Raw genomic sequence first — 26,717 nt, 5'->3', positions numbered from 1 at the left:
TGAAATGAGGCCTCAAATTTAAAGTTTCGCTCTAACCTCAAGCCACTGTCCCATCAAAGTAGACACTGAAAATACTGTGTAAAATTAACTTCAGGCCAGGTGTACAAGCTAAACATAAAACATAAATGAATTTAATGTTTAGGCTTGGGTTCCTTCCCCAAGCTATCTCATTATGCACACACAAATATTCTAAAATCTTGAAAAAAAAATCAAAACGGAAACACTTCCGGTTCCAAATATTTCAGGTAAGGCCTATTCAACCTTACTTCTAAAGGGGACTGTGCCATAACAAGTTCCTGCCACCAGAGGGTACTGTACACTTTCTGGCGATTCGGAGAAAGAAAAGGGGTACTGAAATTCTGTGGGGAGAGAACCATATGGTACGATGCAAATTTCAACTAAGGTTTCACTTACTAACATTAGAACAACAATAATAAAAAATTCCACCACGACCACGTTCTTACTTTCATTCTGCTCTGCGTGCTCCAGCTGATCAGAACTGTCGCCCTGCGGAAGGCTGGGTCGGGATCCAGGAGGATCCCCGGACATCAGGTTTTTCCTTGGAAGGTGCTGGGAGGGTGTGGGGGCAGCAGCGGGTGGAGGGAGTACCTTGCAGGGTGGAGGGGAGGGCAGACTCCCTCTACCCTCTGAGGGTTGCATTACTGAGTCTATGAAATAAACGGACAGCTGGCAGGTGAACACCAGCTTTAAAAGGGGCATAAATTTGGCTGGGTGCAGTGGTGCACGCCTGTAATGTGACTCGCGAGGATGAGATAAGAGGATCACAAGTTCGAGGCCAGCCTCCGCAATTTAGCGAGGCCCTAGGTCAAAAATAAAAAGGGGTGGGTAGCTCAGTGGTAAAGCGCCTCTGGGTTCAACAACGAAGTGTGCAAATTTATTACCTGCGTGGGGGCGAATAGGAAAGAAAGAGACCATCTCATATCAGTGAGAGGAGAGGGAAAAGATGTATGGGGTCCTTAGAAGAAATGACGGTTTGTGACAAAGCTCATCTGAATGTGTGTTGACTTCTAGTCTCACCTGGGTGCGAGTTAATCTGATTACCTAGTTGGACGAAACTCCCTGATGCAAGTGAACTCCTTTTGGAGGCTCTGTCTTTAGGCGGAAGGGGGCCGGGCGGAGCCAGCCCCTCCTGCAGTCGCTGTTTTGCTGGGGTCTTCGGCTCCAAGGGATCAGTGGACCAAAGAGGCCGATTTGGGGGCTGCATTTCCTGAGCTCGGAGGGTTCGGGGTGGGGGCAGTTTACCAGCTGCGGGGAAGAGCCTGCTGCAGGTTCGGTGCGACGCGTGGCTTCAGCGGCGAATCTCGGCCCCAGGCTGGACGGGGAGGAGGCTGCAGCGAGGACCCGGGCTCCGGGGCTGGACCTCGAGCGAGCGCGGGTGGGAGCCGGGGCAGCCCCGGAGGCTCCCCGCCCTTGGGTTGCACAAGCGCCGGAGTCCCGCGCTCGGATTGCACCAGCCGGATCCACCGTCGTCCCGGAAAGGGACTCGCGGCCCGGAATCCCTTCCCCAGTGGAAGAGCGAGGAGCATGGCCAGCGATTTCCTGGTCATCCTCAGTCCTTTCCTTGTTTAGTTTTCGGTTAAATCGTTAAGTCTCAGACCCAAGTGTCACTGCACACAAGGGCCCGGGTGTGGCCGAATGGAGGGAGGCGAGGGGCCCTGGGAGGCTGGCTGGAGGTCTGGCCCCAGCATCTGGGCCACCACTTCTTCTAGACCGAGTGAGAAGCTCAGTTGTGCCTCCGAGAAGTTTCTGGTGTTTGCGACTCGTTGGCTGCGAGCTCTCGCTCTCACTAAGCCCAGACTTTGTCCCTGCCCCACTGACTTTTGTGTTGGGTTGTGCCCAGTCTTTCGTTCTGTATTGGCTCTCCAGAGAGCGCCACGTGATTACCTAGTTGGAATAATTGATCTGAAGCCACAAGTTCAAATAATGAGTGCCCTCCCATTATTATTATCATTATTAATTGTGATAAAACAGACACAATATCATTTTTCCATCAATATGATATTTTACCCTTATATTATCATCAGTGACATAAAATACTTTCCCTATGTGGTATGACCATAATATTTCTAAAACTATTTTCATCATTCCCAATATAAATTCTCTACCCAATGAAGAAACAACAGCGCTGTGGTCCTCTGGAAACCTCTGCCTGTCTTTCGGTTTCTGTGAGTCTGCTGTTCACAGTAACTCATGTCGGTGGAATTACACTTTTGTCTTATATCTGGCTTATTTCATTTAGGCTAATGTTTTCAAAATCTATCCATGTCATAGTACATGTCAAAATGTTATTCCCTTTTACAGCTGAATAGTGTGCCATTGTATTTGCCACTGAGTGCTACTATAAATATGGGTATGTGATATACATTTGAGACACTGTTTTCACTTCTTGTGGATATACACCAAGGAGTAGAATTGCCAGGTCATATTGTGGAGGGCTCGTATGCTCAAAACTGAGAAACATTGCTGAAGGAAATTAAAGAAGGTCTAAAAATGAAAAGATAACACATATTCATGGATAGGAGAATTAAAATTGTTAGGATGTCAATACTATCCAAAGTGATGAACAGATGCAACATAATCCCTATCAAAATTTCACAGAAATGGAAAAGCTGATCCTCAGATTCATATGGAATTACAAAGGTTCCTGAATAGCCAAAACAATCTTGACAAAGAATGAAATTGGAGTCTCACACTCTCCGATTTTGAATTTTACTTTAAATCTACAGTAATTAAAACACTATGGTACTAACATAAAGACTAACATATGGACCAAAGACATGGAATAGAGAGCCAGAAGTAAACTCTTTTGGGGGTAGAGTATGGGAAATTAAACTCAGGGGCACTCAACCATTGTGCCACATCTCCAGCCCTATTTTGTATTTTATTGGAGACAGGGTCTCACTGAATTGCTTAGGGCCTTGCTGTTGCTGAGGCTGAATTTGAACTCTTGATCCTCCTGCCTCAGCCTCCCAAGCTGCTGGGATTATAAGTGTGTGTCCGCCATGCTGGCTCAGAACTAAATTCTTATATATATAATTGATCAATTTTATTTTTTTTTTATTGATCAATTTTCAACAGGGATACTGAGACCATTTAATGGGAGATAGAAGAGTCTTTTCAACAAATGGTGCTGGTAAAACTGGATAGTTACATTAAAAAAAAAATAAAATTGGATCCTTACCATAAAAACTAACTCGAATACCTAAGCTTAAGAGCCAAAATACAGAACTCATAGAAGAGGACATTGGGGAAAGTCTTGGAAATGATACCAAAAGCACAGACAACGAAAGAAAAAGTAGCTAAATTAGACTTCATAAAAATTAAGGATTTTTGTGCATCTAAAATTAAGTTGACATGTGTTATTTTGTTTCCATTTTAAAAAATTTTAGCCATACAGATTTGAAATGGTATCTCATTAAATTTTGATTTTGATTTCCCTAATAACTAATAGTGTTGAGCCTTATTATATACTTACTGATCATTTGCATACTTTCCTTGCAGAAGTGTCTATTCATATCCTTTGCCCATTTTATCGCATTGATATTATAATTATTTTTTGAGTTATAGGAGTTTTTAATATTTCTGTATATTAAGCTCTTATCAGATATATGATTTTTAAACATTTTCTTTTTACTCTCTTAACTTTTCCCTTGCTAAAGAGTTGCATGAGTCTCTTATGTACTTTGGGGCTTAGTGCTGTAGGAGTTATGTGGCTTCCAAATATTTTCTTCATTCCTCAAGTTGCTTTTTTCCTCTTGGTGAGCATTTCTTTTGCTGTGCAGAAGCTTCTTAGTTTGATGGATCCCATTGTCAATTTTTTTTTTCTCATTGCTTGTGCTTTTGATCTCATATCTGAAAAATCACATGAATAGTATGGAACATTTCTCCTATGTTTTCTTCTAGAAGATTTGTAGTTACACTCAGAAAAATATGGAATTATAATCCCATCTATGTATGATATATCAAAATGCATAAATGCATTCTACTGTCATGTATAACTAATTAAAACAAATAAAAACATTAAAAAAACCTTTAAACCCCTTTGACCTGATTTCTGGGTATAGTGCAAGGGGTGTAAGTTAAGGGTCCAGTTTCATTTCTTGCATGTGAATACCCAGTTTTCCCCACACCCTTTATTGAAGACTCTGCCCTTTCCTCACTGTGTATTCTTGGTGCCTTTATTGAAACTCAGTTGAATGTATGTGTGGGGTTTCATTTCTGTGACTTTCTATTGTGTTCCATTGGTCTATGTTTGTATTTTATACAAGTGTCATACTCTTTGATTACTGTAGCTTTGTAATATAATTTGAAATCAGGAGGTGTGATGCCTCCAGTGTTGTTCTTCCTTCTCCAGATTGCTTTAGCTGTTTGGGGTCTTTTGTGGCTTCATATAAATTTTAGGATTTTTTTTTTTGTTCTGTGAAAAATATCATTGAAATTTTGATAAGGATAGCACTGAACCTTAGATTACTTTGGATAGTAAGGGCATTTTTAACACTATTAATTCTTCCAATTCATGTACACAGGTTATTATTATTATTTCCACTTATTTGTGTCTTCTACAATGTCTTCCTTTAATGTATTATAGTTTTCATTGTACAGATATTTTACCTTGTTGGCTAAATTTTTTCCTATCTTATTCTTTTTGATTCTATTGGAAATGGGAGTATTTTCTTACTTTTTCAGATAGTTTATTGTTTAGTATATAGAAATGTAACTGTTTTTTGTATGTTGATTTTGCATCCTAGGATTTTACTGAAAGCATTCATTAATTCTAAGTTTCTTGGTGGGGTCTTTAGGAATTTCTATACAGATCATGTCATCTGTAAAGAGATAATTTAATCTTTCAAAACCTAGTTCTTAAACTGATTACCTTTTTTTCCCATTTCTTTTTATGTCTTCGAAAGACTTTCTGTTCCCATACTGAATTCTGAGATTTTTTTTTTTTTTTTACAGTATCGGGGATTGAATCCAAGGGCATTTTACCACGAAGCTATATCCCCAGCCCTTTTTCTTTTTGTGAAACAGGGTCTTGTTAAGTTGCCCAGGTTGGCCTTGAACTTGTGATCCTCCTGCCTCAGCCTCCCAAGTACCAGGGATTATAGTCCTGTGTCACTGGGCCTGGCCTGAAGATTTTTAGCTACAAGTTAACAAATACTTTGATTCAAAGTGGCCTCAATAATGAAATATGTATTACCTTTCGTAAAGGAAAGTCTAACAGGAAGGCAGAGGTTTCAGGGTTGGATGGTCCGTGGCCCAGTGAGGTCTTCAGGCGCTTGGGTACTTTCTGTCTTTCTGCTCAACTTCATCCTAAAGCTGTGGGTTCCCCTCATGGTCATGAGATGGCTTCTAGGAGCAACTGGTGGCAGTTGACTTGTTTGGAGCCACAGGAAGAAGTGTGACTCAGTCCACACAGAAACTCCAGGAAAACCTGTTGTAGCAACTCATCAGTCCACACTGGCTTAGTGACCACCCACGAGCCAGAGGCTGGAAAGGCAGAGGGCTTACCATGACTGGCCTGGACGGGCCTGGGCAGAGGGGATTTGGAGTCGCTCAGAATGCCTTCTCTCTTTGAGCTGAGTGCTCTTCACATAGGCCTTTTAATCAATTTCCTTAGCACTTAGGTTTGTGTTTACTCTCCTGAACCTTAACCAAGAGTCTGATTTGTCTATTATAGAGTAAGGATCCTTGTGGCTTTTTAGCTAGTCACGGATACATCCATGACACGGTTGGATCTGGAACAACAACCGGTTCCCTGCAAGTTAATACCATAGTTAGCCTCTTCCAAGGCGGGAATGTGGCCTCATAAGAGGAGGGAAGATGGGAGTTGAAATAAGCTTTACCCTCAACACACCCACCATGGTCCTCGAGCCTTACTGGAGTTCCAAAGAAAGGAAAGACCAGTAGAAGTTGAGATAGTGGGGTTTGGAATGCCATGCACCCCAGCTCTCAGAGCCTGAAGGTCAAAGGCAGAGACTTTTTCTCAGGGAGGGGCCTTTGGACACTGCCTTGGACTCAGGAGGGGTGCTTGCAAGAGTTTGGCAATACTTGGGGCTGACCGCCAAACTAGTCCTTAGGCGGGACCCCTGGACTGCTTTTGTCATAAGAATCCCTGGCATTTCTTTAGCTCTCCAAAGTCCGAGAACCAATCCTCAGGGGTCCCTGCTGCCCTGTTTGGAGCTCAGGAGAGCAGCAAAATCAAGATGCAAAAACAAGCTGTGGTGGAAAATCCCTTCCACTGACCAGTGCCTAAGAAACCTGCAACCAACCCCCATCAGTTACGGTTCCCCATCCGGAAGGGGCTGACCCCTGTATTTGACCTGCAGCTGCCGTTTCAGGGTGAGGTGCTGACAAGCTGGATCTGGGCCTAAGTGAATCTGTCGTCCCTCAGGCTGTGAGTGGCACTAATCATGGGGCCTTCACTCCTGCAGGGGTCCTGGCCTTGTGGATCCCCTCCTCTGTGTCTCAGCTGGGCAACCAGGTTCCTATGTCGTGGCTGTAGCTAGAACTCTGTCTAGACCATCCCTAACTTTAGGTGACAGGTCCCAGCACACCCACCAGGGCTGGAGGGGGAAAAGTCTGCTAGGGGATAAGAAAGCTTGGAGTTGTACCCAGAATTCTATTGGCACTGGCCTAAGCCTGGCTGTCATCTGAGGGAAGGCAGAACAGACAAGCTAGCTGTCACTGCTCTAGTGGCCTGGGAGGGGGCTGAAGCTGCTCTTGGGAGTCAGGAACTGCAGTGAGCTCAGTGTTGTCATGGGTGATGTTAGGAAGGAAGGCCTCGGGAGCCAAATCTAATCTGATCATGAACAACTCTTCTCTCTTAAAGTTCTTGAGTGAATTGGAAGAATATGAAAAGGGACTTTCAGAGAGGAGAACTCAGTTCTGGTGTATGATTAGCAGCCTGTGTAGGATGCTGCGATGCAGAACCTTCTGTTACTGGACTAGAATCAGGTGGTCTAGGATCAAAAGGGCTTCTTCTGAACCACGTGAGTCCTACTCCTGCCACCAGTCATCTGAGGAACTCTGACGTCTTTTGCTCTTGGAGTCAGAGGAGTCATTTGAACCCACGTGGGCTGTTGTCTGCTCAGAAGTGGCCCAGACCAAGGCTGGGGTTGGAACTGGGTCTGGCCACTGGGGTGGAGGAAGGAGAAGAAGAGGAAGGGGATTGGGGAGGAAGGGAAAGAAGAAGAGCAGAAGGAGAGGCGGGTGGGGAAGGAGGAGGAGGGAGTGGCAGAAGCGGTGAGGTTGCTCAGGGCCAGGTCTCCCTGAGGTCCACTTGTCCTGTGATGGCTGGGAGCAATGACAGCAGAGCCCAACAGAGGTAGGTCTGCTAAGGGGACAGACCCTGCCTCAGCTTGAACTTTATGACACAGAAATGAGAAGGAGGGGGGAGGAGGGGAGGGAGATGTATCTGCAGCACCTGTAGACGCAGTCTGCCACCCCCTGGTACAAGTGTCCTTATTGGTGTTCTCACTGATGGCCTGGAATCTGTTCCACTCAAATTTATGTGAAGGAAAAAACCAGCCAAGGCCGGGGAGGACAGAAGGGCAGAAGTCTCTTCCCCCACATGTTCCTCTTTGTGGATGGGGAGCCCTTGTCTCTGGGATACCGGTAGCAGTTTGAAGAAACTGGATTCAGTGGAACATCATTTGGAAAACACTGCTGCAGAGCATGCCTGACGCCGGCCCGGCCTCACCTGCTCCCCCTCATCTCAGACTCTGGGTCCACACAGCCTGTCTCCCCCTTGCCTCGCCGTCTCTGCCCCGTGATCCTGCCCAGATCTCCTGCACCTGGTTTTATTTCATGTCTCCACTCTCATTTGCTCCAATTGATCTTTAACTCTATTCTGTCATATTTTCAGTATTTAAAAGAGTCACATTAAATCCTCAAGAGAATGTGTGACCGAATCATCGTGCGCAGGTGTAAATGTAGTTGGATATTTGTGAGTCCACCTGGCCCCTTGGGGTGTAGAGGATCTTGGTTCTCATCCCATTGGTCTATGGTCTGTGGTCCCTTTGTGACCATCTCTACTCTCTGCCTAGCTACATTTCCTGTGTTTATATTACCGCAGGTGAGAGTTTTAGAAAAACCACATAACCAGGGGCTCCAGTTTCATCAGTATTTTTCTCATAAGCCCCACCCACTGTACCTTTAGGTGCCCACACACTTCTCAACCCCAAAGCCGAGGCCATGTGTTTCATATTTTTGTTACGACAGAATCCTCCTTCAAAATCCGTTCTAGTGATACTACTGTGGGGGAAAAAAAACCCCACGCCAAAATGTAGTGTTTTAAAACCACAAAACTGTTCGTTTTGCTCTGTGTCTGTGATCTGGGCAGAGCTCAGCCGAGAGGTTGTTTCTGCCCTGTGTTTCTCCTGGTGGCTGGGTTGGGCTGAACTCTGTCTTGAGCCCTGGGCCTGCAAGCTTAGCACAACATCACTTCTGTCATATCCTGTGGGTCAAGCAGACACAGAGTCCAGATTCCAGGAAAGGGAACATAAACCTCACCACCGTATTTAGGGGTCAAAGAATCCTGGGGGGCATGTAAAAGCCCCATCCCACCTTTAATAGGCTCACTGTCTTTACCAAATTGGCCCTGCCTTTGGCCTTTCCCCCTTCTCTCATGATCTCCAGAATCTCTAAGGAGATTCTTCCCACTGTATAATGTAGAACATTTTAGATCCTCCGGCCTTGTCTCCAAAGTCAAGGTCACAATGTTCCCGGCCAACCCGCAGGCTTGAGAGAAGCTTGGGAGTTTCTGGCTTTCCCTTCCCTCCCTTGTGGTTTCTGCAAGGGGATTGACAAAATGGAGACTTAGCTCCTTCCAATATCAACTATGCCACTCCCCCTAGAAATGACTTTGGTCCATTTTGTCCAAATAAACTTTAGGCCCTCTTCCTTTTACATAAACACAGGGTCCCGTGTTTTCTGTAGACCCTTGCCACTGGCCTTCTCCTCCTCTTCACTGGACACTGAATTCCCCGCCCCTCCCCAGGCCTCGTGACTCTGACCCTGTATGTCCTCTTCAATCCCCAGCTTCCATGTTCCCACAAGACTTGAAAAACTTGGAGATTGAAAAAGAAGGCCAAAAAATACTTGTGACCTATTTTTTAGCATCATAGATTCTTTTACTTCCCTTTTCTATTTCTTGGGAGAGTCAACATGGGCTTCCTGTTCTGAGCCCTGGTAACCCTGTTGTGGGCTCCAGTCTGGGCCTAGAACACACAGCTGTTTCCCCCAGTGGTGAGTCATTGCCCGTCAGGCTCAGCAGCCTAGAGGTGGTGGGATAGAAAGCCAGTAGGTGGAGGTAGCAAGCTAACAGAGAAGTCTGTGTGCCCCTCTGTCATCTTTGTCCATGTGGGCTTTCATACTTACTCATATCCGGTTTAATTCCGAAACTTTGGGCTGGGTTACAAAACCAATTATGTATTGTAATAGGAAAAAACTGAGTTAGGAGATATCAGGTAAACGGCGGTGAATGAGAACTGCTGGAAAGATGTCACAGACTCTGACTTGTCAACTTTCATATGTCACCTAGATGTGGTAGAACCATTGGAAACCTTAGTTCCCTTTCTCTTGGTGTACACCTGGGAGGATAATTGCTGGGCCCTAGGGTAGTTTTAGTAGACATTGCTAGTTTCCAAAATGGGGATGCTAAATTCTATTCTATCAGCAATGAGAGTTTCCATTACTGTAATTCTCTCAACATTTGATATCGTTAGGTTTTTTAAAAAATCCTAATCGTTTTGGTGGAAGTACAACAGTATCTCATTGAAGTTTTATTTTGCGTTTTCCTAATGTGTCATGATTTATAGGACATTTTCTTATGCTTGTTGTTCATGTAGATATATTGTTTTATGAAATACTTGCTGTTTTGCATGTATTTTAAAAATTGGGGATCATTTGTATATGCATGTTTCAGGACTTCAATTCTTCAGTATAAATACCAAGGAGTGGTACAGGTGGGTCATATGGTGGTTCCATGCCTAGTCTTTTGAGGAACCTCCATATTGATTTCCTTAATGGTTGTACTAATTTACAATCCCACCAACCATTTAAAGTGTTCTTTCTCTCCAGCATTTACTATTGTTTGTATTCTTTTTTAAATATAATTTTTATTCTAATTTGTTATATTTGAAAGCAGAATACATTGCAATTCATATTAAACATATAGAGCACAATTTTTCATATCTTTGGTTGTATACAAAGTATATTCACACCATTTTGTCTTTTGTTTGTATTCTTGATGACTGTCATTCTGACCGGTGTGAGATGGAATCCCAGTGTAGTTTTGATTTGCACTTCCCTAATTGCTAATGATGTTGAACATTTTTTTCATACATTTGTTGGCTATTTGTAGCTCTTTTGAGAAGTGTCTATTTAATTCATTTGCCTACTTATTGAGTTTTTATGTTGTTTTTTGAGTATATATATATATATATATATATATATATATATATATATATATTCATTCTAGATACTAATCCTCTGTCAAAAATGTAGCTGGTAAAAATTTTTCTCCCATTCTGTAGGTTCTCTCTTCACGTTCCTAATTGTTTCCTTTGCTGTTCAGGAGCTTTTAAATTTGATACCATCCCGTTTAAACTTTTGGTGTTGCCTACTGAGCTTTAGGTGTCCTCTTGAGAAAGTGGTTGCCTGTGCCTATATGCTGGAGTGTGGACCTTATGTTCTCTTCTAGGAGTTGTGTAGTTTCTGGTCTAATTTCTAGGTCTTTGATCCATTTTGAGTTGATTTTTGTGCAGGGTGAGAGACAAGGGTCTAGTTTCATTCTCCTACATATGGAAAGCCAGTTTCCTTAGCACCATGTGTGCAAAAGACTGTCTTTGCTCCAGTGTATGTTTTTGTCACCTTTGGCAAGAATCAGATGACTGTAGATGTGGGGGTTTGTCTCGGTCTTGTATTGCTTACCATTGGCCTCTGTGTCTGTTTTCATGCCAGTTCCATGAAGTTTTTGTTACTATAACTTTGTAAAATTTGAAGTCAGGTATTGTGATGCCTTTAGCATTGGCTTTTTGGCTTAGGATTGCTTTGGCTATTCTGAGTCTTTTATTTTTCCAAATGAATTTTAGGACTTTTTTTTTTCTACTTCTGTGAAGAAAGTCATTGGTATTTTGATGGGGATTGCATCGAGTCTCCATATTGCTTTTGGTAGTTTGACCATTTTAACCATATTAATTCTGCCTATTCATGAGCATGGAAGGCCTTTTCATCTTGTGTCTTCTTCAATTTCTTTCTTTGGTGTTCTCTAGTTTTCACTGTAGATGTTTTTCACCCCATTGGTTAGATTTATTCCTAGATATTTTTTTTGAGGCTATTGTGAATGGGATTGTTTTCTTGATTTTTGTCTCAGCAGATCCATTGTTGGTGTGTAGGAAAGGTATTGATCTTATTATGTTGATTTTGTGATCTTCTACCTTGCTGAGTTTGTTTATTAGCTCTAGCAGTCTTTGGTGGAGTTTGTTTTGGATTTTCTAAGTATAGGATTTGCAGACAGTGATAATTTCACTTCTTCATTTCCTAACTTTATTCCTTTTATTTCTTTCTCTTGCCTAATTGACCTGGTTAGAATTTCTAACACCATGTTGAATAGCAGTGGTGAGAGTGGACATCCTTGTCTTGTTCCAGATTTTAAAGAAAATGCTTTCAGTTTTTCCCCATTTACTATGAGGTTGGCTTTGGGTTTTTTGAAGATAGCCTTCATGTTGTTGAGGTAGGTTCCTTTTATCCCTATTTTATTCTTCTTTTTTTTTAAAAATCATGAATGGGTCCTGAATTTTGTCAAAGGTTTTTTCTGCATCCACTGAAATAACTAAGTAATTTTTGTCTTACTTCTATTTATGTGATGAATTACATTTATTGTTTTGTATATGTTAAACCATCCTTGCATCTCTGGGATAAAACCAACTTGACCATTATATACAATCTTCTTAATATGTTGTTGATGCAATTTGTTAAGATTTTATTAAGAATTTTTGCATCTAAGTTCATCAGGGATCGTCTTTAGTTTTCTTTCCTTGATGTGTTTTTATCTGTTTTTGGTATGAGTGTGACACTGGCTTCATAGAATGAACTTGGAAGTGTTTCATCCTTTTCTATTCCATGGGATAATTTGAGGAGCAATGACATTAGTTATTCTTTTAAAAGTCTGGTAGAATTCAGCTGAAAATCCATCCATCTGGTCCTGGGATTTCTGTGTTGGAAGGTTATTACCGCTGATATCTCATTACTAGGTATTGGTCTGTTTAGATTATCTATGTCATTGTGGTTCAATTTTGGTAGGTTGCATGTGTCTAGATATGTATCCATTTCTTCTAGCTTTTCCAAATCACTGAAGTATAAGTTTTCAAAATAGTCCCTCATGATCCCATGGATTCTGTGATGTCTGTGGTGATTTCTCCATTTTTACCTCTAATTTTAGTAATTTGGCTCTTCTCTCTCTTTCTTTTGGTTAGTTTGGCTAACAGCTTATCAGTCTTGTATATCTTTTCAAAGAACTAACCCTTCATTTCATTGATCCCTGTTATTGCTTATTTATTCTAAATTTCATTGATTTTGGTTCTGATCTTCATTATTTCCTTCCTTCTACTGGTTTTGGAATTGGTTTTTAGAAGTTTCTCTCACCAAATGTTTTGTGACTTTCAGTATTGGGTTTTTACACATCTTTTGTTAGATTTATTTTTATTCTTGATGGTTCTGTAAGTGATATTGTTTTTCTATTTTTTTCCATTTTCTAATTTGCTAGTATCTAGAAACATAATTAATGTTGGTCTCAAATCCAGTTACCTCACTAAAATTACTAATTAATTCTTATAGTTTATTTAGAAACTCTTTAAAAATTTCTGTAAATAATGGTAGTTATTAGGTTTATTTTTAAAAGTTTCTTTTTATTTTTTTAAGTTGTCAATGGACTTTATTTTATTTATTTATATACAATGCTGAGAATCAAATCCAGTGCCTCACACATGCTAGGCAAGTACTGTGCCACTGAGCCACAACCCCAGACCTAAAAATTTCTTTTCCTCACCTATTACATGGGCTAAGATTTACAGCAAATGTTAAATGAAAGAGGTGACAGTAGACATCTTTGTCTTGTTCTCCAATTGAATGGGAAGGATTTACCATTTCATATTTAAGTATAATATGTGCCATTAGGTTTTTTGTTTGTTTGTATGTTTGTATACTTAAGATTCATAAAGTTATTTTCCATAATTTTTCTGGGGGTTAAAAAATCTTGAACAGATATTGAATTTCAATTGTTGTAATTGCTTTTTCTGGATCAATTGAAGTTATCATGTTTTCCTCCTTTCTTCCTGTCAATGTGGTGACATACATTTTCTGATTTTTAAACGCTAAAAAGTTCTTGTTTTCCTGGAATAAGTCACACTTAGTCATGACATATTATCTCTTTTACCTGTTGCTGGATTTGAGTTGCTAATGTTTTGTTGGCATTTTTTCATCTATGTCAATGAGAGATATCTACCTATATTTTTTTATATATATATTTTGTAATGTCTTCGTCAGTTTTTTGCATCGGGATTATGCTGTGGTTTTATATAGCAAGTGTGTTTTGTTTTCTTTAGTCATTGAAAGACTTTGAGTAAGTTTGATAATATTCTTCCTTAATTGTATGTTTTGAACAACTTGTGAGTGAAGTCATCTAGATTGATTTTTTCTTGGCTGGGAGAATCATCTTGAAATGTTTTTACTTTTGATGTTTTTATTAGAGCATTATATTATACATAATATTGAGGTTCATTTTGACATAATCACACAAGCATGGGGTATAATTTGCTCCACTTCACTCTCCAGTACTTTCCCTTCCCTCTGTTCTCTTCTCTACTAAACCTATCTTCCTTCTATTTATTTATAGTATTTTTAAAATTAGTGATTTATAGATATACAGAAATGTGAGATTCAGTGTGGTATATTCATACTGTACACAGCATAATTTGGTCAATTTCATTCCATTGTTCCTCTCTTCCTGTCCTTCCTCCCTCTTTCTCAATCCCCTTCCTCTGCTCCACTGACGTCTTTTCTGTTTACATAGGATGCCCCTATTTTGGTCTAGCTTCCACATATTAGAGAAAACATTTGACCCTTGGCTTTCTGAGTCTGGCTTATTTCACTTAGCATGATTTTTCCAATTCCCTTTACTTATCAGAAAATACCATAATTTCATTCATCTTTATGTCGGAGTAAAACTTCATTTTATGTATCTATTCATCTGTTGATGGGCACATGGGCTGGTTCCATAACTTGTTATCGTGAGTTATGCTGCCATAAACATTGATGTGCCTGTGTCACTATATTATGCTGATTTTAGTTCTTTTGGTGATCAGATGGTGGTTCCATTCCAAGTTTTTTGAGGAATCTCCATAGTGCTCTCCAGAATTTGCAGTTCCATCAAGAATGTTTAAGTGTACATTTCCCCACACATTCTTGCCGGTATTTATTATTATTTATATTCTTGAGGATTGCCATTCTGACTGGAGTGAGATGAAATCGCAGTTGAAATCTTGATTTTTTTTTCTACCATTGTATTTTTTTCCTCAGGATGTTTGCAATGGTCAAGAATAAGGAGATATTTTGTGATATATTTTTCAACCACTTCAAGAAAAATAAAGTGGAGATAGCAACTGCAATAACAAAGCTGTTTCCTTTCCTAGAGGGCCTCAGAGACCGATCCTTTATCACCGAACAAATCTATGCTGTAAGTGAGTTCATTACATCGCCCCACAGTAACCCAGTCCCACATTAATTCATGTTTGGCTTCGTGGATTCAAAGCTTAGTATGTCACTCACTGGCTGAGACGCCTTTTATGCTTTGTGTAGGAAGACCCCTTTATCTCCATCACCTGACGAGGCAGAAGATGACAGAACAGGAAGAGGTCATTACAGACACCTCTGTTTCTAACCAAAGCTCTTTTCTGAGGCATAGGTGGGGATGGGGATGGATGGTAATGGTGATATGACTCAATGAAACTCATAAGCAAGATTAAAATAATTAAGAGACTGGAGCTGTATTTTACTGTATTGTTCACATGTGTTCGATAAAATACTGAGGGAATTTGTGCCATTATAAAACAGAATCATGCCTTGCTATTGTCTCCTGCAAGGCGTTTTAATTTTGTTAGGTGATTCTGCAGCCTTGGGGTTCAATAAGCTTGATCAGTGGGCCCACCTGGAGACATGGAGGGGGAAGCCATCTCTTCCACGTGGGACTGTGCCCTTCCCTTTGTGTTCTTCACAGCAAGGGCAGAGCCACCTCCCCACTCCTTAGAGCACTTCCAGGACTTCTCATACCCAAGATGGGGTGTTAGTGGAGGATGGGGAGGGTACAGTGATTGCCATGTTGTCAACAGAATTACTACAAATCCATTCTTGGAACGTCCTAGGCTGGATGAGAATTTGAAAGTCAAGAGACAGGGCTTACTTGTTCTTTTAAACAGGTGATCAAATATTCAAGAAGTTCTAAAATATTACATGAAAAATTATAGTTTAGTTGCACTGAGAAAATAGAGCTTCTATGTGATGACTTCCTCTGTTTGACTTCAAAGCTATGATTTATAAACTTTCCACTGATTTTTTTGAAAGGATTCTCAAGAAGCCTTTAGAAACTTGGTTCCTGTAGCCAGAGTGGTGTACCATGTTCTTGGCCACCTTGAGAAGGTGTTTGATTGGTCACTTCTACAAACCCTGTTCAGCAAAGTGAACCTGAAAGAGTACCCTGGCTTAATACAGATTTATAAAACCTTTGAAAATGGTAACGAATTCTCTCCTCTCCCTTTGGTGTCCAGCTCTACTTTTCATTCATTCACTTATCAAGCATTCATGAAAGGCTGGCTGTGTCCCAGGGCCTGCACTGGGCAGTGTGAACCTAACTAGTCTGGTGTCCTGGCCTCCCCTCATTGACCACATTCCAGGCTCCTGGTTAAGGCATCCCGGGACAATTCCCAGTGTAGGGGGTTCACTCCTGCTTTAGCTGCCAGAGTCCTGCCTTTGCTGCTGGGACCTGAGTCTCCCCTGTATTTCCTTCCCACATCCTCTGTTAGGTCTCTTTGGGATCTTTTCATTCTTCTTACCCAATGAAGCCCAAACTTTCTCCTTCTCTAACTCCATCTTTAAAGCCATTGACCTTTTTCTTTCATCCATATAGATCTCTCTAGGACCTTAGGCTTCTTCAGAAATCCCTGTTTCTTCCCTAAGGTTTAGACAATTCATAGGAATGTTCTGTCTGTAGAATTTTAATTGAGATAACCTTTCACTCCTTCCTGACCATCTTGTTGGGCTATTAATTATTTATGACTTTCCACTACTTCACCATCCTTAAAAACTGAGAGGTTCATCACCTACAGGATTTCAGAGGTTTTGTTTCTTCCCTTGGCTGTCCAAGAGGAAGGGATAAATTATTTTGAGTCTTGAGCCATAGAAATTGAGAGTTACCAAGGGTTAGGAACTCCCCACTGAAAAATAAGAATTCCCAGGTGCTCCCTCTGTGTAATTGTGAGGCGATATTCCCAATCTCTTGCCTGAAAACTCTATTTTTTCCCCTTTGTTCAGTGTTCCAAGAAAAATATGTTTCCCTAAGAAGTGACCCGGAAGGAAGACAACAAACATCCATCACTCAGCCAAGCCGTGAGCAAGGTACTTAGGACCGAGTACAAACTTGGTTTTCAGGTTGACTAAGAGGAAAAGGAGACCAGGGACTAAGCTGTGTGAGGAAGGATGGATGCTGGGGGGGAATCCAGGGGAGGTGGTGAAGGTAGATGAGTATTGATTTAGGTTGAATTCCAAAATGGCCTGACTCCATGAGGTGGCAGAGAGACTTTCTGTCCAATAGTCTGTGGGTGGGGTGGACGGGGAATCTGATGAATGATGAGTTCAAGAGTACCTCCGCGGGAAGCTTCAAAGGGCTCAGAGTAGGGGCCTATCAAGAACAGTGTCCAAGAGGAGCCCTCGTGATGGCAGGAGAGACTGGCATAAATGTGGCACCTGGGCTGGGGGGCGCAGCTCAGCGGCAGCGTGCCTGCCTAGCGCGTGCAGGGCCCTGGTTCAACCCCCAGCACCCCGTAGATCAACAGTGAAACAAATGAACAAGTCAGTAATGAGGTGGTTGTTGTTCAAAAGCAGGAATGCTTCAGGAGAAAAGCTGACCCAAAGAGAGACCCAGAGGGAGGGGCAGAGGTTTGGGGAGAGGAGAGGGTGCTTGAAGACAGAGAAGCGGGAAGGAGGGGAGAAGTGAAAGGGAGGGGTAAAGGACGCGCACAGGAAGGGGTAGAGAAGCGCGCCCTGACTGAGCCCACCTCGGCTTTTGTGGATTCTGTGCTCAGGCCGCTGCTGGAGGTGTTATCACTTACTGTCCTCTGGTCAGATGAGGAAGTTGAAATCTGGAGGGACCATGGACGGTATTTACCTGGGGTCAAAGGAGCAAGGGAGAACCCAGGCATTCTGAACCCAGAACCTGCGTTCTTAGCCCCATGCTGCTGCCTGGGTTGTCTAATGAAAAAGGCAGAAACATGAAACCAAAGTACGGGAAGAGGTGCAGACAGAAAGATAAAGGAAACAGAGGATGCCTGGAGAGGGAGGAGTGAGGCAGACCAGTCGCTGATCCCCACTGGAGGCCACCAAGGAGGAGGCAGACCAGTCGCTGATCCTCCCTGGAGGTCACCAAGGAGGAGCCACAGGCTGTGCCAGGAGGCTGTGGTGTGGGAGGGCGGGAACCAGGCCGCCAGGGCTTCTAGGAACTCAGGTAGGGCCATGGGGCAGGCCAGCTGGGGACAAAAGCAGGCCATCTCCAGGTGCCAGAGTGCCTCACAGAGGACCCTAGTGAGGGGGCCCAGTGAGACCCTCAGACAGGGCTGCAGCTGACCCAGACCCCACTCTCGAGACTGAAGTCAGGAGGGAACTTCCAGCTCCAGATGAGTCTGGATTGACACTTTGAGGGGTCTCTACCATCTGCGTTGTAAAGACAAAAGAGAGAATGGCAAAACCCATCCTTCAGTTTCTGAGATCAACTTCTAATTTCTTCCCCTAGGAACAGTTGAGAACACGTTTCTGCGAAGACTGACCTGGCCACAGCACTCAGATCCCTCGTCTTACAATGGTCTGTTGCTGTTGCCTCTTGTGGGACCCTTTGCTGTCTTACTCCATTCTGGAATGTTCTGTGAGGCTGCTTCCTTGTGTGACTGATTGCCCAGAACTTTCAACGTTTGCATCTGTAGCTTCTCCAAGTTCAGGATGTAAACAGGAGGGTCTTGAGCCTCTGAGTTACCCAGGAAGGATTCTGGGCCTAAATAGTTGGTTAACTTATCAATGTATTAAAAATTTTGATTTTGATTCATAATGTCACGATGTCATATTTATGAAACCAGAATGTCATCTAGGAGCCATCCTGTTTGGAACTAGAACTAGAACCTCAGAACCTGTCTGGGATGTAAAGTCAAAGCGTATAAAGACAGAACAGCCTATCTGCAGCCCAGAGAAGGCTCTTGGAACTCAACAAGAAAATTATGACTGTGCCCAAGCAGGTAAGGCTGCTGATGTTCTGGCACTTACATGGTGACCAGTGGTGGGCACTATACTATAGTCAGGAGTAGGGGCCGAGTCACACGATCAGTGTGAACCCCAAATGACAGCAGGAGAATGGACCAGTGTCCGGTGCAAGGAGCCAATGACATAACAAAAAAGAATACCTTACAGTTCCTGAGGGGAGGACAGAAAAAATCCCAGAGACAGAGAAAATAGGATTGGAGACTGGAATAGAGAATGGGAGAGTTTGGAGGAAGGGAGTAGGCAACAGAGCACAGAGAGTGAGGAGTGAGCTGGGACTGTCTCTGGAGGTGAGGGAGAAGGGAAATGCGATGGCAGGAGAAGTCAGGGCGAGAGAAGCTGGTGGAGCCCAGGAAGCGAGAGGCTTTCCTTTGGTAGAAGCCGCAATGTCTGGATCCTGGTTCCTGGTGGCAAATTGAGAAGGAGAGAGAGAGAGAACGAATCTAACAAGGTGGAACGCGGCAGCTCAGAGCAGGACTTGGCCAGAGCCTGGCTGGGCTCCTTGGCGAGGAGTATGTCCTCTGTGGTGTCCGAGTGTCCAACCTCAGAGCTCCGGAGGGTCCCACCGTGGTTATTTCTCAGCCATGGTGCTGGTCGCTCCTTTCCTTTGATCTCTTCAGTTGCTGGTGAATTCAGTGCTCTCCCAATGAAGAGAGAGGAAGGGTCGGAAGAGAAGCCCAGCCCGCTGCAGCGAGGTGGACAAGGTAACTGGGCCTGAATCCCACATCTAAACAAACTGTTACCTGATTAGATCACCGTGTGGAGGAAGAAAAGTCTTTCACCCCGACTCCCTGCGCCCCTCTTGGCTGAGAGCCACTGCTGCTGCCCCTAGATGCAGCCAAGCAGCCACACTAAGCTCGTGGGACAAGGCATGGTGAGGGCTGGGCATCACTGCTGCTGCCTCTGCAGCCTCCATACTTGGTAGGGCTGTCATTGTTGCAGTGACAGCCACCCTGGTTCTTTGGCAGCTGAGGCAGCGCTGCTTTAAATAGAGCTGCTCACTGGGTTGCCCTCAAGACATTTGCTGGGGATTTTCCACCACCTCCTGCAGTGGTGGTGGTTAGCACCTCCCCCACCTCATGACAGCTGACTGCAGAAGACTCAGCACCCGTGTGCAAACCCCAGTGCTGAGAGCTCAGAGTGGCACGATGGTGCAGAAATTCTGCGTTTAGCAGCTAACTGTGCGCCTGCGGGAGCCCACCCCTTTTGCCTATATAAGCTTGGTTTTTCTCATCTTTTGAGTGTCAGTCCGGGAAAGCTCCATCCCAGGTACTACCTCCTTTGTGCTGCAGCAAAAGCCCCAGTTAAGTTCATTCAGATGCTTTGATTTTGCCTATTCATGATTTCTATCTCAGACTGCATCCTCATCGGCCAAGCTGGTCACACTAGGAGCTGTTAACACTGAAGGCTGGTGAGGGGGATCGCCAGCTCTCGGAGTTGTTAACACTAAGAGCTGAGAGCTGATCCATCTGCAATTTCTATCAGCTTCCATCTTCCTTAGCCAAGTGGCCCCAATTACATGTTGCCAGCCCAGACCTGTCCTCTCAGCTCACTCACCTAATAACCTGAAATCTCCCCATGAACCATCTTGCTTGGATGCCTTCCAGAAATCTCAGGTTCAGTGCTACCAAAAGGGAGCTCATCATCTTGCGTGAAACTAGGTCCCCCTCCACCTGATCCTCCTCCTTCTCCTTTGCCAGGGTTTTCTCTTTGGTAATGTGGACAAGTGTCCAGTTTTTCAAGCAAAATCTCAGGAATTCTCCTAAGTCCTTCTGTCCTCCAGCTTCAGGTCCCATCAGTCACTCAGTCCTGAGAGCATGACCTGGCAATAACATGGCCATTTTTTCTTTCTGTTGCCAGGACTGAGGGGAGGACAGCTCACTCCTCACTCTCTGTGCTCTGTTGCCTACTCCCTTCCTCCAAACTCTCCCATTCTCTATTCCAGTCTCCAATCCTATTTTCTCTGTCTCTGTGATACAAATCAGATTGCTGATAACTCTCTCTTGAACTTCAGCTGAGGTGCTTACAGAAGTATGGATGTGTTCACGCCACTTTTCTACCTGAACCCCAGTGTCTTTAACAAAGCTTGGGATTCATGGAATGTCCTTCACTAGGCTCCCAAGGCTCAGGCCACACAATCCTTCCTGTTTCCCCAGCCTCTATTCTTTCACTCCAAGAAGTCCTGCTGAGCCCCGTGATACTCCAGTTGCTTTTGCCCTCACTCTGTCTTCTATTTGGATCTGTTTTCTTGGCTTCTTCCCTAATTTGGCGGTCTCCTGCCTACGTGATACTTCCTTCAGAAAGCCTCTTCCTGGTCTCACCCAGGACTGCAGGTTTGCAGAGTGCTTCTCACCTCCTATGAGGCAGCACTCACTGTGCCAAAGTGGTGAGCATGTGCCATCTGTGGTGGACTGTGTGATCACGAGGCAGGGACCACATCTGACCTCTTCCTGCTGTGTCCTCTGAACCTAGCACGGGATCTGGCACATAATAAAACCTCAATTACTATTTATCAGGAAATGAAAGTATTCATATTTCAGTACCCTGAAAATTGGACACATATTTTGGTAAACATGATACTATGATGTATTCATATTGAAAGCTTTACAAAAATAGTTTTAAGGATTGTATTTATACTTAGAGTTGTCCCTCAGTATCAGTTATTCCTCCCCATGGATACCAAAATCAGGGATGCTTGAGTCCCTTATATAAAATATCATAGTATTTGCCTATACAAATGCTCTGGTATACTTTAAATTACCTCCAGACAACTCATAATACCTAATACACTATAAGTGCAATGTAGTTGGTTTACTCTATTGTCTAGGAGATAATGATGAGAAAAATAAGCTTATACATGTTGAGTATAGATATATTTTCCCAAGTATTTTTGACCTGTGTTTGATTGAATCTGTGGATGCAGAACCCCCAAATTGGAGGGTCCACAGTATATGTAACAAGCTACCTTTGTGAAAATTATCATAAGAATTAAGAACTTAAGATCTTTTTTTATTATTTGCTCTTTTTAGTTATATATGATAGTAGAACATTTTGACATATTAAACTTACATGGAGTATAACTTCCATAAGGTGGTTGTACGTGATGTGGAGTTACCATGGTTGTATATTCAATATGAACTTAGAAGAGTCATGTCTGATTCATTCTACTGTCTTTCCTATTCCCATCCCCCTGCCCTTCCCCTCTTCCCCCCATTTATTGTTACTTGTATTCTTGATGATTGCCATTCTGACTGGAGTGAGATGAAATCTCAGTGTAGTATTAATTTGCATTTCTCTAATTGCTAGAGACGTTGAATATTTTTTCATATATTGATCTTATTTCTTCTTCTGTGAAGTGTCTATTGAGTTCCTTTGCCCATTTGTTGATTGGGTTACTTGGTTTTTGTGTGTGTGTGTGTGTTTGTTAACTTTTTTGAGTTCTTAAATATATCCTGGGGATTAATGCTCTGTCTGAGGCGCAGGTGGTGAATGTTTTCTCCCATTGTGTAGGCTCTCTCTTCACATTCTTGATGGTTTCCTTTGCTGTGAAGAAGCTTTTCAGTTTGAATCCATTCCATGTATTGATTCTTGATTTTACTTCTTGTGCTTTAGGAGTCTTGTTGAGGAATTTGAGAACTTAAGATCTTAATCAAGTTGAGAATTAAGTTAGTTATATTAAAACATCAAGTTTGGCCAAGATAATTATCAGTAAGTAGATGAGTATAGCAGGTAAAGGTGAAAGAGGGGAAAAAAAACAAACATGCAGAGTTCAGGGTGAAAAGGGAAGCACTTGAGAAGGTGGGACAGAAAGCAAGGTGCAGATGGAGTGGAGATGAGGCCAGGAGGTGAAGTCGGCAGTAGAGTCATCCCCTGGCGTCAAGTGCAGGGAGAGGGCAGGATACCATGCGGCTTTGGATTTATACATTGCATTTATAGTGTATTAGGTATTATGAGTTGTCTGGAGATAAGCGGCTTTTTAAGGGGGACAGATACAAATTCTTTAAGAATCACTCTTTGTTGTAGGGGCAAGGCGATGCAGATACGAGGATCTGGTGCCCACTTCCCTTGTGAGTCCGGAGGACCAGCAGAAGGCAAGGACCATGCAGAGCCAAGTGGACGAAATCATAGGTAAGACTGACAGGTCACCTGGGACCCTGTGAGTGACCCCAAAGGTGACTGCCTGGGCATGTCGTTGGAGGCCAGTCGGTGGCCTGGAGAGCACAGAATGAATGCAGAGAGACCTGGACTCTGGCGCTCAGTCCAGAGAACTTTGACTCAACAAGGCAAGTTTGTGGGGAATGAGAATGTACCCAGAGACCTTCGAGGGGCGGGGAATAGCAAAGAGGACATATATCGGCAAGGATGCCAGGTGTGTGCGGAGTAGAGGTGTGAGGATAAAGAAGGGCAGAAACAGGAGGCACCTGACAGGGAACACAGAGGCGGAGAAGACAAGGAAGTGGGAGCTGGCAGAGGCCAGGAAGTGGGTAGAGACAGCTGGAAAGGAAGAGGAGAGTGAGGGAGAGGGAAATGGAGATCAAGACAATCAAGGCTGGCCAGTGGCCATCTTGGCGTGCAATGGCAGAAACCAGAAAGATCACAGGAGCCGAGCCATTCCTGCCTAACAGTCACCCAAGCTTCTGAGTCTTCTCCAGTGTCCCTGTGTTATGTATGGGTGTCCAGCTGTGCTGGCTTCTGAGTCACACTGACGTCCCTCACAGATTTGTTTCTCTGCAGTTATCAGCAGTGAGGACTCGCAATCCAGTGACGAGGAAGAGCCCCAGGTGTCTCCTGCTCAGCACCAAGGTGCAGGATTCAGGCGGGTGAGGAGGGCGCGGACCTCTGCCACGGACTCCAGGATCTTAGAGCTCCTGCTTGCTGGTGCACATGGCTCGGAGGGCACTACCAGCCAGGGCCCTGCTAACCCTGGGCGCCCATTCTTCACACTTGCCTCGGCTGGCCCTTTGGGAAACATGGGAAGGCAGGGCGGTACTCCCTGACTGCTGCCTTCACGTCTGAATGTCCGTGTAGAGACAGGATGTATGTTTCTGTTTTACACCTTTTTCCTTCACGTGGTTGTACATATGATAGTATAACAAAAATTACATAATTTGTCTTTGTCTCCAGTTCTTGATCCAGAGTGGTAAAACCTCTGGAATTTCCAGTGAGAAGAGCATCTTTTAAAAATCAAGCATATGATTACAGGGTTAGATCTTTCAGCCCCACTTCTCGACCTCTGGGGAGAAGAGAGGAATGGAAGATTGAGTGCATCAACAATGGCCAATAATAAAATGTCATGTCTGCACAATGACAGCTCAGAAAAGCCCCTGAACAATGGGGTTCAGGGGCTTCCTAGTTGGTGAAGTCACCGATGTGCTGGGAGCTGAAGAGAGCACACACCTCTCCTTCCCCTGCGCCCCCCCCCCCACTGTCTGCTATACACATACCTTGCTCTACCATTTGGCTGTTTCAGAGTTGTATTCTTTATAATAAAGCCACAATCACCTAAAACTCTTTTTTGAGTTAATGTAAGTCATTCTGATTCTCTAACCTGAAAAGGGGAGGGTCCTGGGAACTCCCAAATATGTAGGCTGCTAGACAAAAATGTGGGTGACCTGATCACAGGGCTTCTTATACTAGACTCTTTCCAGCCATGGGCCTCTGTTGTCACTGATAACAACTGGGTCATGATTCTGAGTCAATCTTGTCTTTTCCATTCATACTTTATTTTTATTTATTTTTGTTAGGAATGTGAGAATTTTTGTTTATTTATTTATTCTAATTAGGTATATACAACAGCAGAATGCATTTTGGTTCATTGTATACAATTGCAGCTCAACTTTTCATTTCTCTGGTTGTACCTGATGATGGCATCACACCATATGTGCAGTCACACATGTACCTAGGGTAATGAAGATCATCTCATTCCACCATCTTTCCCGCCCCCATATGCCCTCCCATCCCTCCCTCTCCTTTGCCCAATCACAGTTCCTTCATTTTACCATGCCCCCCCACCTCCCATTATGGATCAGCATCCACATATCAGAGAGAACATTTGGCCTTTGGGTTTTTGGGATTGACTTACTTCACTTAGCATGATATTTTCCACCTCCATCCATTTACCTGCAAATTCCATAATTATATTCTCTTTTAATGCTGAGTAATATTCCATTATGTATATACCACAATTTATTTATCCATTCATCTATTGAAGGGCATATAGGTTGGTTCCACAGTTTAGCCATTGTGAATTGAGCTGTTATAAACATTGATGTGGCTGCATTACTATAATATGCTGATTTTAAGTCCTTTGTGTATAGACTGAGGAGTGGGATAGCTAGGTCATATGGTGGTTCCACTCCAAGTTTTCTAAGGAATCTCCATACTGCTTCCCAGGTTGTCTGCACCAATTTGCAGTCCCACCAGCAATGTATGGAGTATGCCTTTTTCCCCACATTTTCTCCAACACTTATTGTTGTTTGTATTCTTGATAACTGTCATTCTGACTGGTGTGAGATGAAATCTTACAGTAGTTTTGATTTGCATTTCTCTAATTGCTAGAGATGTTGAATATACAGATTCAATGTGATTCCAATTAAAATCCCAATGTCATTCCTTATAGAAATAAAAAAAGCAATCATGAAATTTATTTGGAAAAATAAGAGATCCAGAATAGCCAAAGCAATCCTTAGTAAGAAGACTGAAGCAGGAGGCATCACAATACTAGATCTTAAACTATAATACAAAGCTATAGTAACAAAATGGCATGGTATTGGCACCAAAATAGACATGTAGACCAATGACACAGAATAGAAGACACAGAGACAAACCAACATAAATATAATTATCTCATCCTAGACAAAGGGGCCAAAAACATACATTAGAGAAAAGATAGCCTCTTCAACAAATGTTGCTGGGAAAACTGAAAAGTCGTATGTAGTAAAATGAAACTAAAACCCTATCTCTCACCATGCACAAAACTCAACTCAAAGTGGATCAAGGACCTAGGAATTAGACCAGAGACCCTGCGCCTAATAGAGGAAAAAGTAGGCCCAAATATTCATCATGTTGGATTAGGCCCTGACCTCCTTAAGAAGATTCCTAAAGTGAAAGAAATAAAATCAAGAATCAGCAAATGGGATGGATTCAAACTAAAAATCTTCTCAGCAAAAGGAACAATCAATGAGCTGAAGAGAGAGCCTACATTTTGGGAGCAAATTTTTGCCACGTGCATGTCAGATAGACCCCTAATCTCCAGGATATATTAAGAACTCAAAAAAACCTAACACCAAAAAAAGAACAACCCAATCAATAAATCAGCCAAGGAACTGAACAGACACTTCTCAGAAGAAGATATACAATCAATCAACAAATATATGAAAAAATGTTCAACATACTTTATTTTTGATCAGGAAGAGTGAGCCAGAGGTAGAGAATCTCATCTCTTTGTGGCTGGTGTCTGAACTGGGGGCCGTCTTGTGAGACTGAACTTTAAACTTGTGGGGCCCATGCTAACCCAGGGTAGTTAACCTCAGAATTGAATCAAGTTGTTGGGTGCTCAGTTTGGGTCAGGAAATTGGAGAATTGACTGGTATTGGAATGATGTATCTGTTATTGAAAAGGACATCACTCATTTGGTGCTAGAAAGAAATCACATACCTGTTCATACTGATACCATCTGCAAATAATAAAAAATTAAGTGACTTTTGTGATTTGTTTTCAATGCCACAAACATCAACAGATATAACCCCTGTTATTTAACCTCTTCCCTTGAAGTCCCTGTTTGAAAGGCTCTTCATATGCTCTCAAAATGTGAAAGTCAGAGTCCTGCTGAATGATTCGCTATTGTCACACATGAGCTCCATCTTCCCAGCCTGTGATGTGCTTCCTGCCTGGCTGTTATCTACCTGTGAAGCCACTGCTACATATCTCAGGTTTCTGTGTGGCATACTCTCCCAGCACAACGTTTTTTAGTAAATCATAGGATAACTCCTGTAAGAAATAGGCTCCCAAATGTTTATTGGCTCAAACAGTAAAGGTTCTATTCTTGCTCACACAATCAGTGTAAGGTTGTGTTGCCCTTTAAAGAAAAGGCGGGCAATGAAACACCATGTCTCTGAATGTCC

At 43.0% G+C, this 26,717-nt stretch overlaps 1 protein-coding gene across 6 annotated transcripts; it reads left to right on the top strand.

Moving 5' to 3' along the window:
- The first annotated feature begins 409 nt into the window (after positions 1-409).
- Positions 410-26,298, top strand: LOC124089616 (nuclear autoantigen Sp-100). Of its 6 annotated transcripts, none has more exons than XM_046439782.2 (10): positions 417-567; positions 14,385-14,490; positions 14,599-14,755; positions 15,640-15,808; positions 16,606-16,689; positions 18,080-18,148; positions 18,417-18,572; positions 19,215-19,298; positions 22,618-22,722; positions 23,329-26,298. In XM_046439782.2, exons 3-10 carry the CDS (start codon positions 14,600-14,602, stop codon positions 23,589-23,591), a joined length of 1,086 nt encoding a protein of 361 aa, XP_046295738.1. In that variant the 5' UTR covers positions 417-567; positions 14,385-14,490; position 14,599; the 3' UTR covers positions 23,592-26,298. The 6 variants fall into 6 exon arrangements, with proteins under 6 accessions (XP_046295737.1, XP_046295738.1, XP_046295736.1 ...); XM_046439783.2 differs by having other exon boundaries at positions 419-552; XM_046439779.2 differs by lacking the exons at positions 417-567; positions 14,385-14,490 and adding an exon at positions 7,243-7,345 and having other exon boundaries at positions 23,329-23,631; positions 23,719-26,298.
- Positions 26,299-26,717: the final 419 nt, after the last annotated feature.

This window comes from Marmota monax, unplaced genomic scaffold (assembly GCF_021218885.2).
Source record: "Marmota monax isolate L192 unplaced genomic scaffold, Marmota_monax_Labrador192_F-V1.1 WCK01_AAM20220418_F8-fsc00041, whole genome shotgun sequence".
NCBI lineage: Eukaryota > Metazoa > Chordata > Mammalia > Rodentia > Sciuridae > Marmota > Marmota monax.
This window is presented reverse-complemented; position numbering and strand designations above follow the sequence as displayed.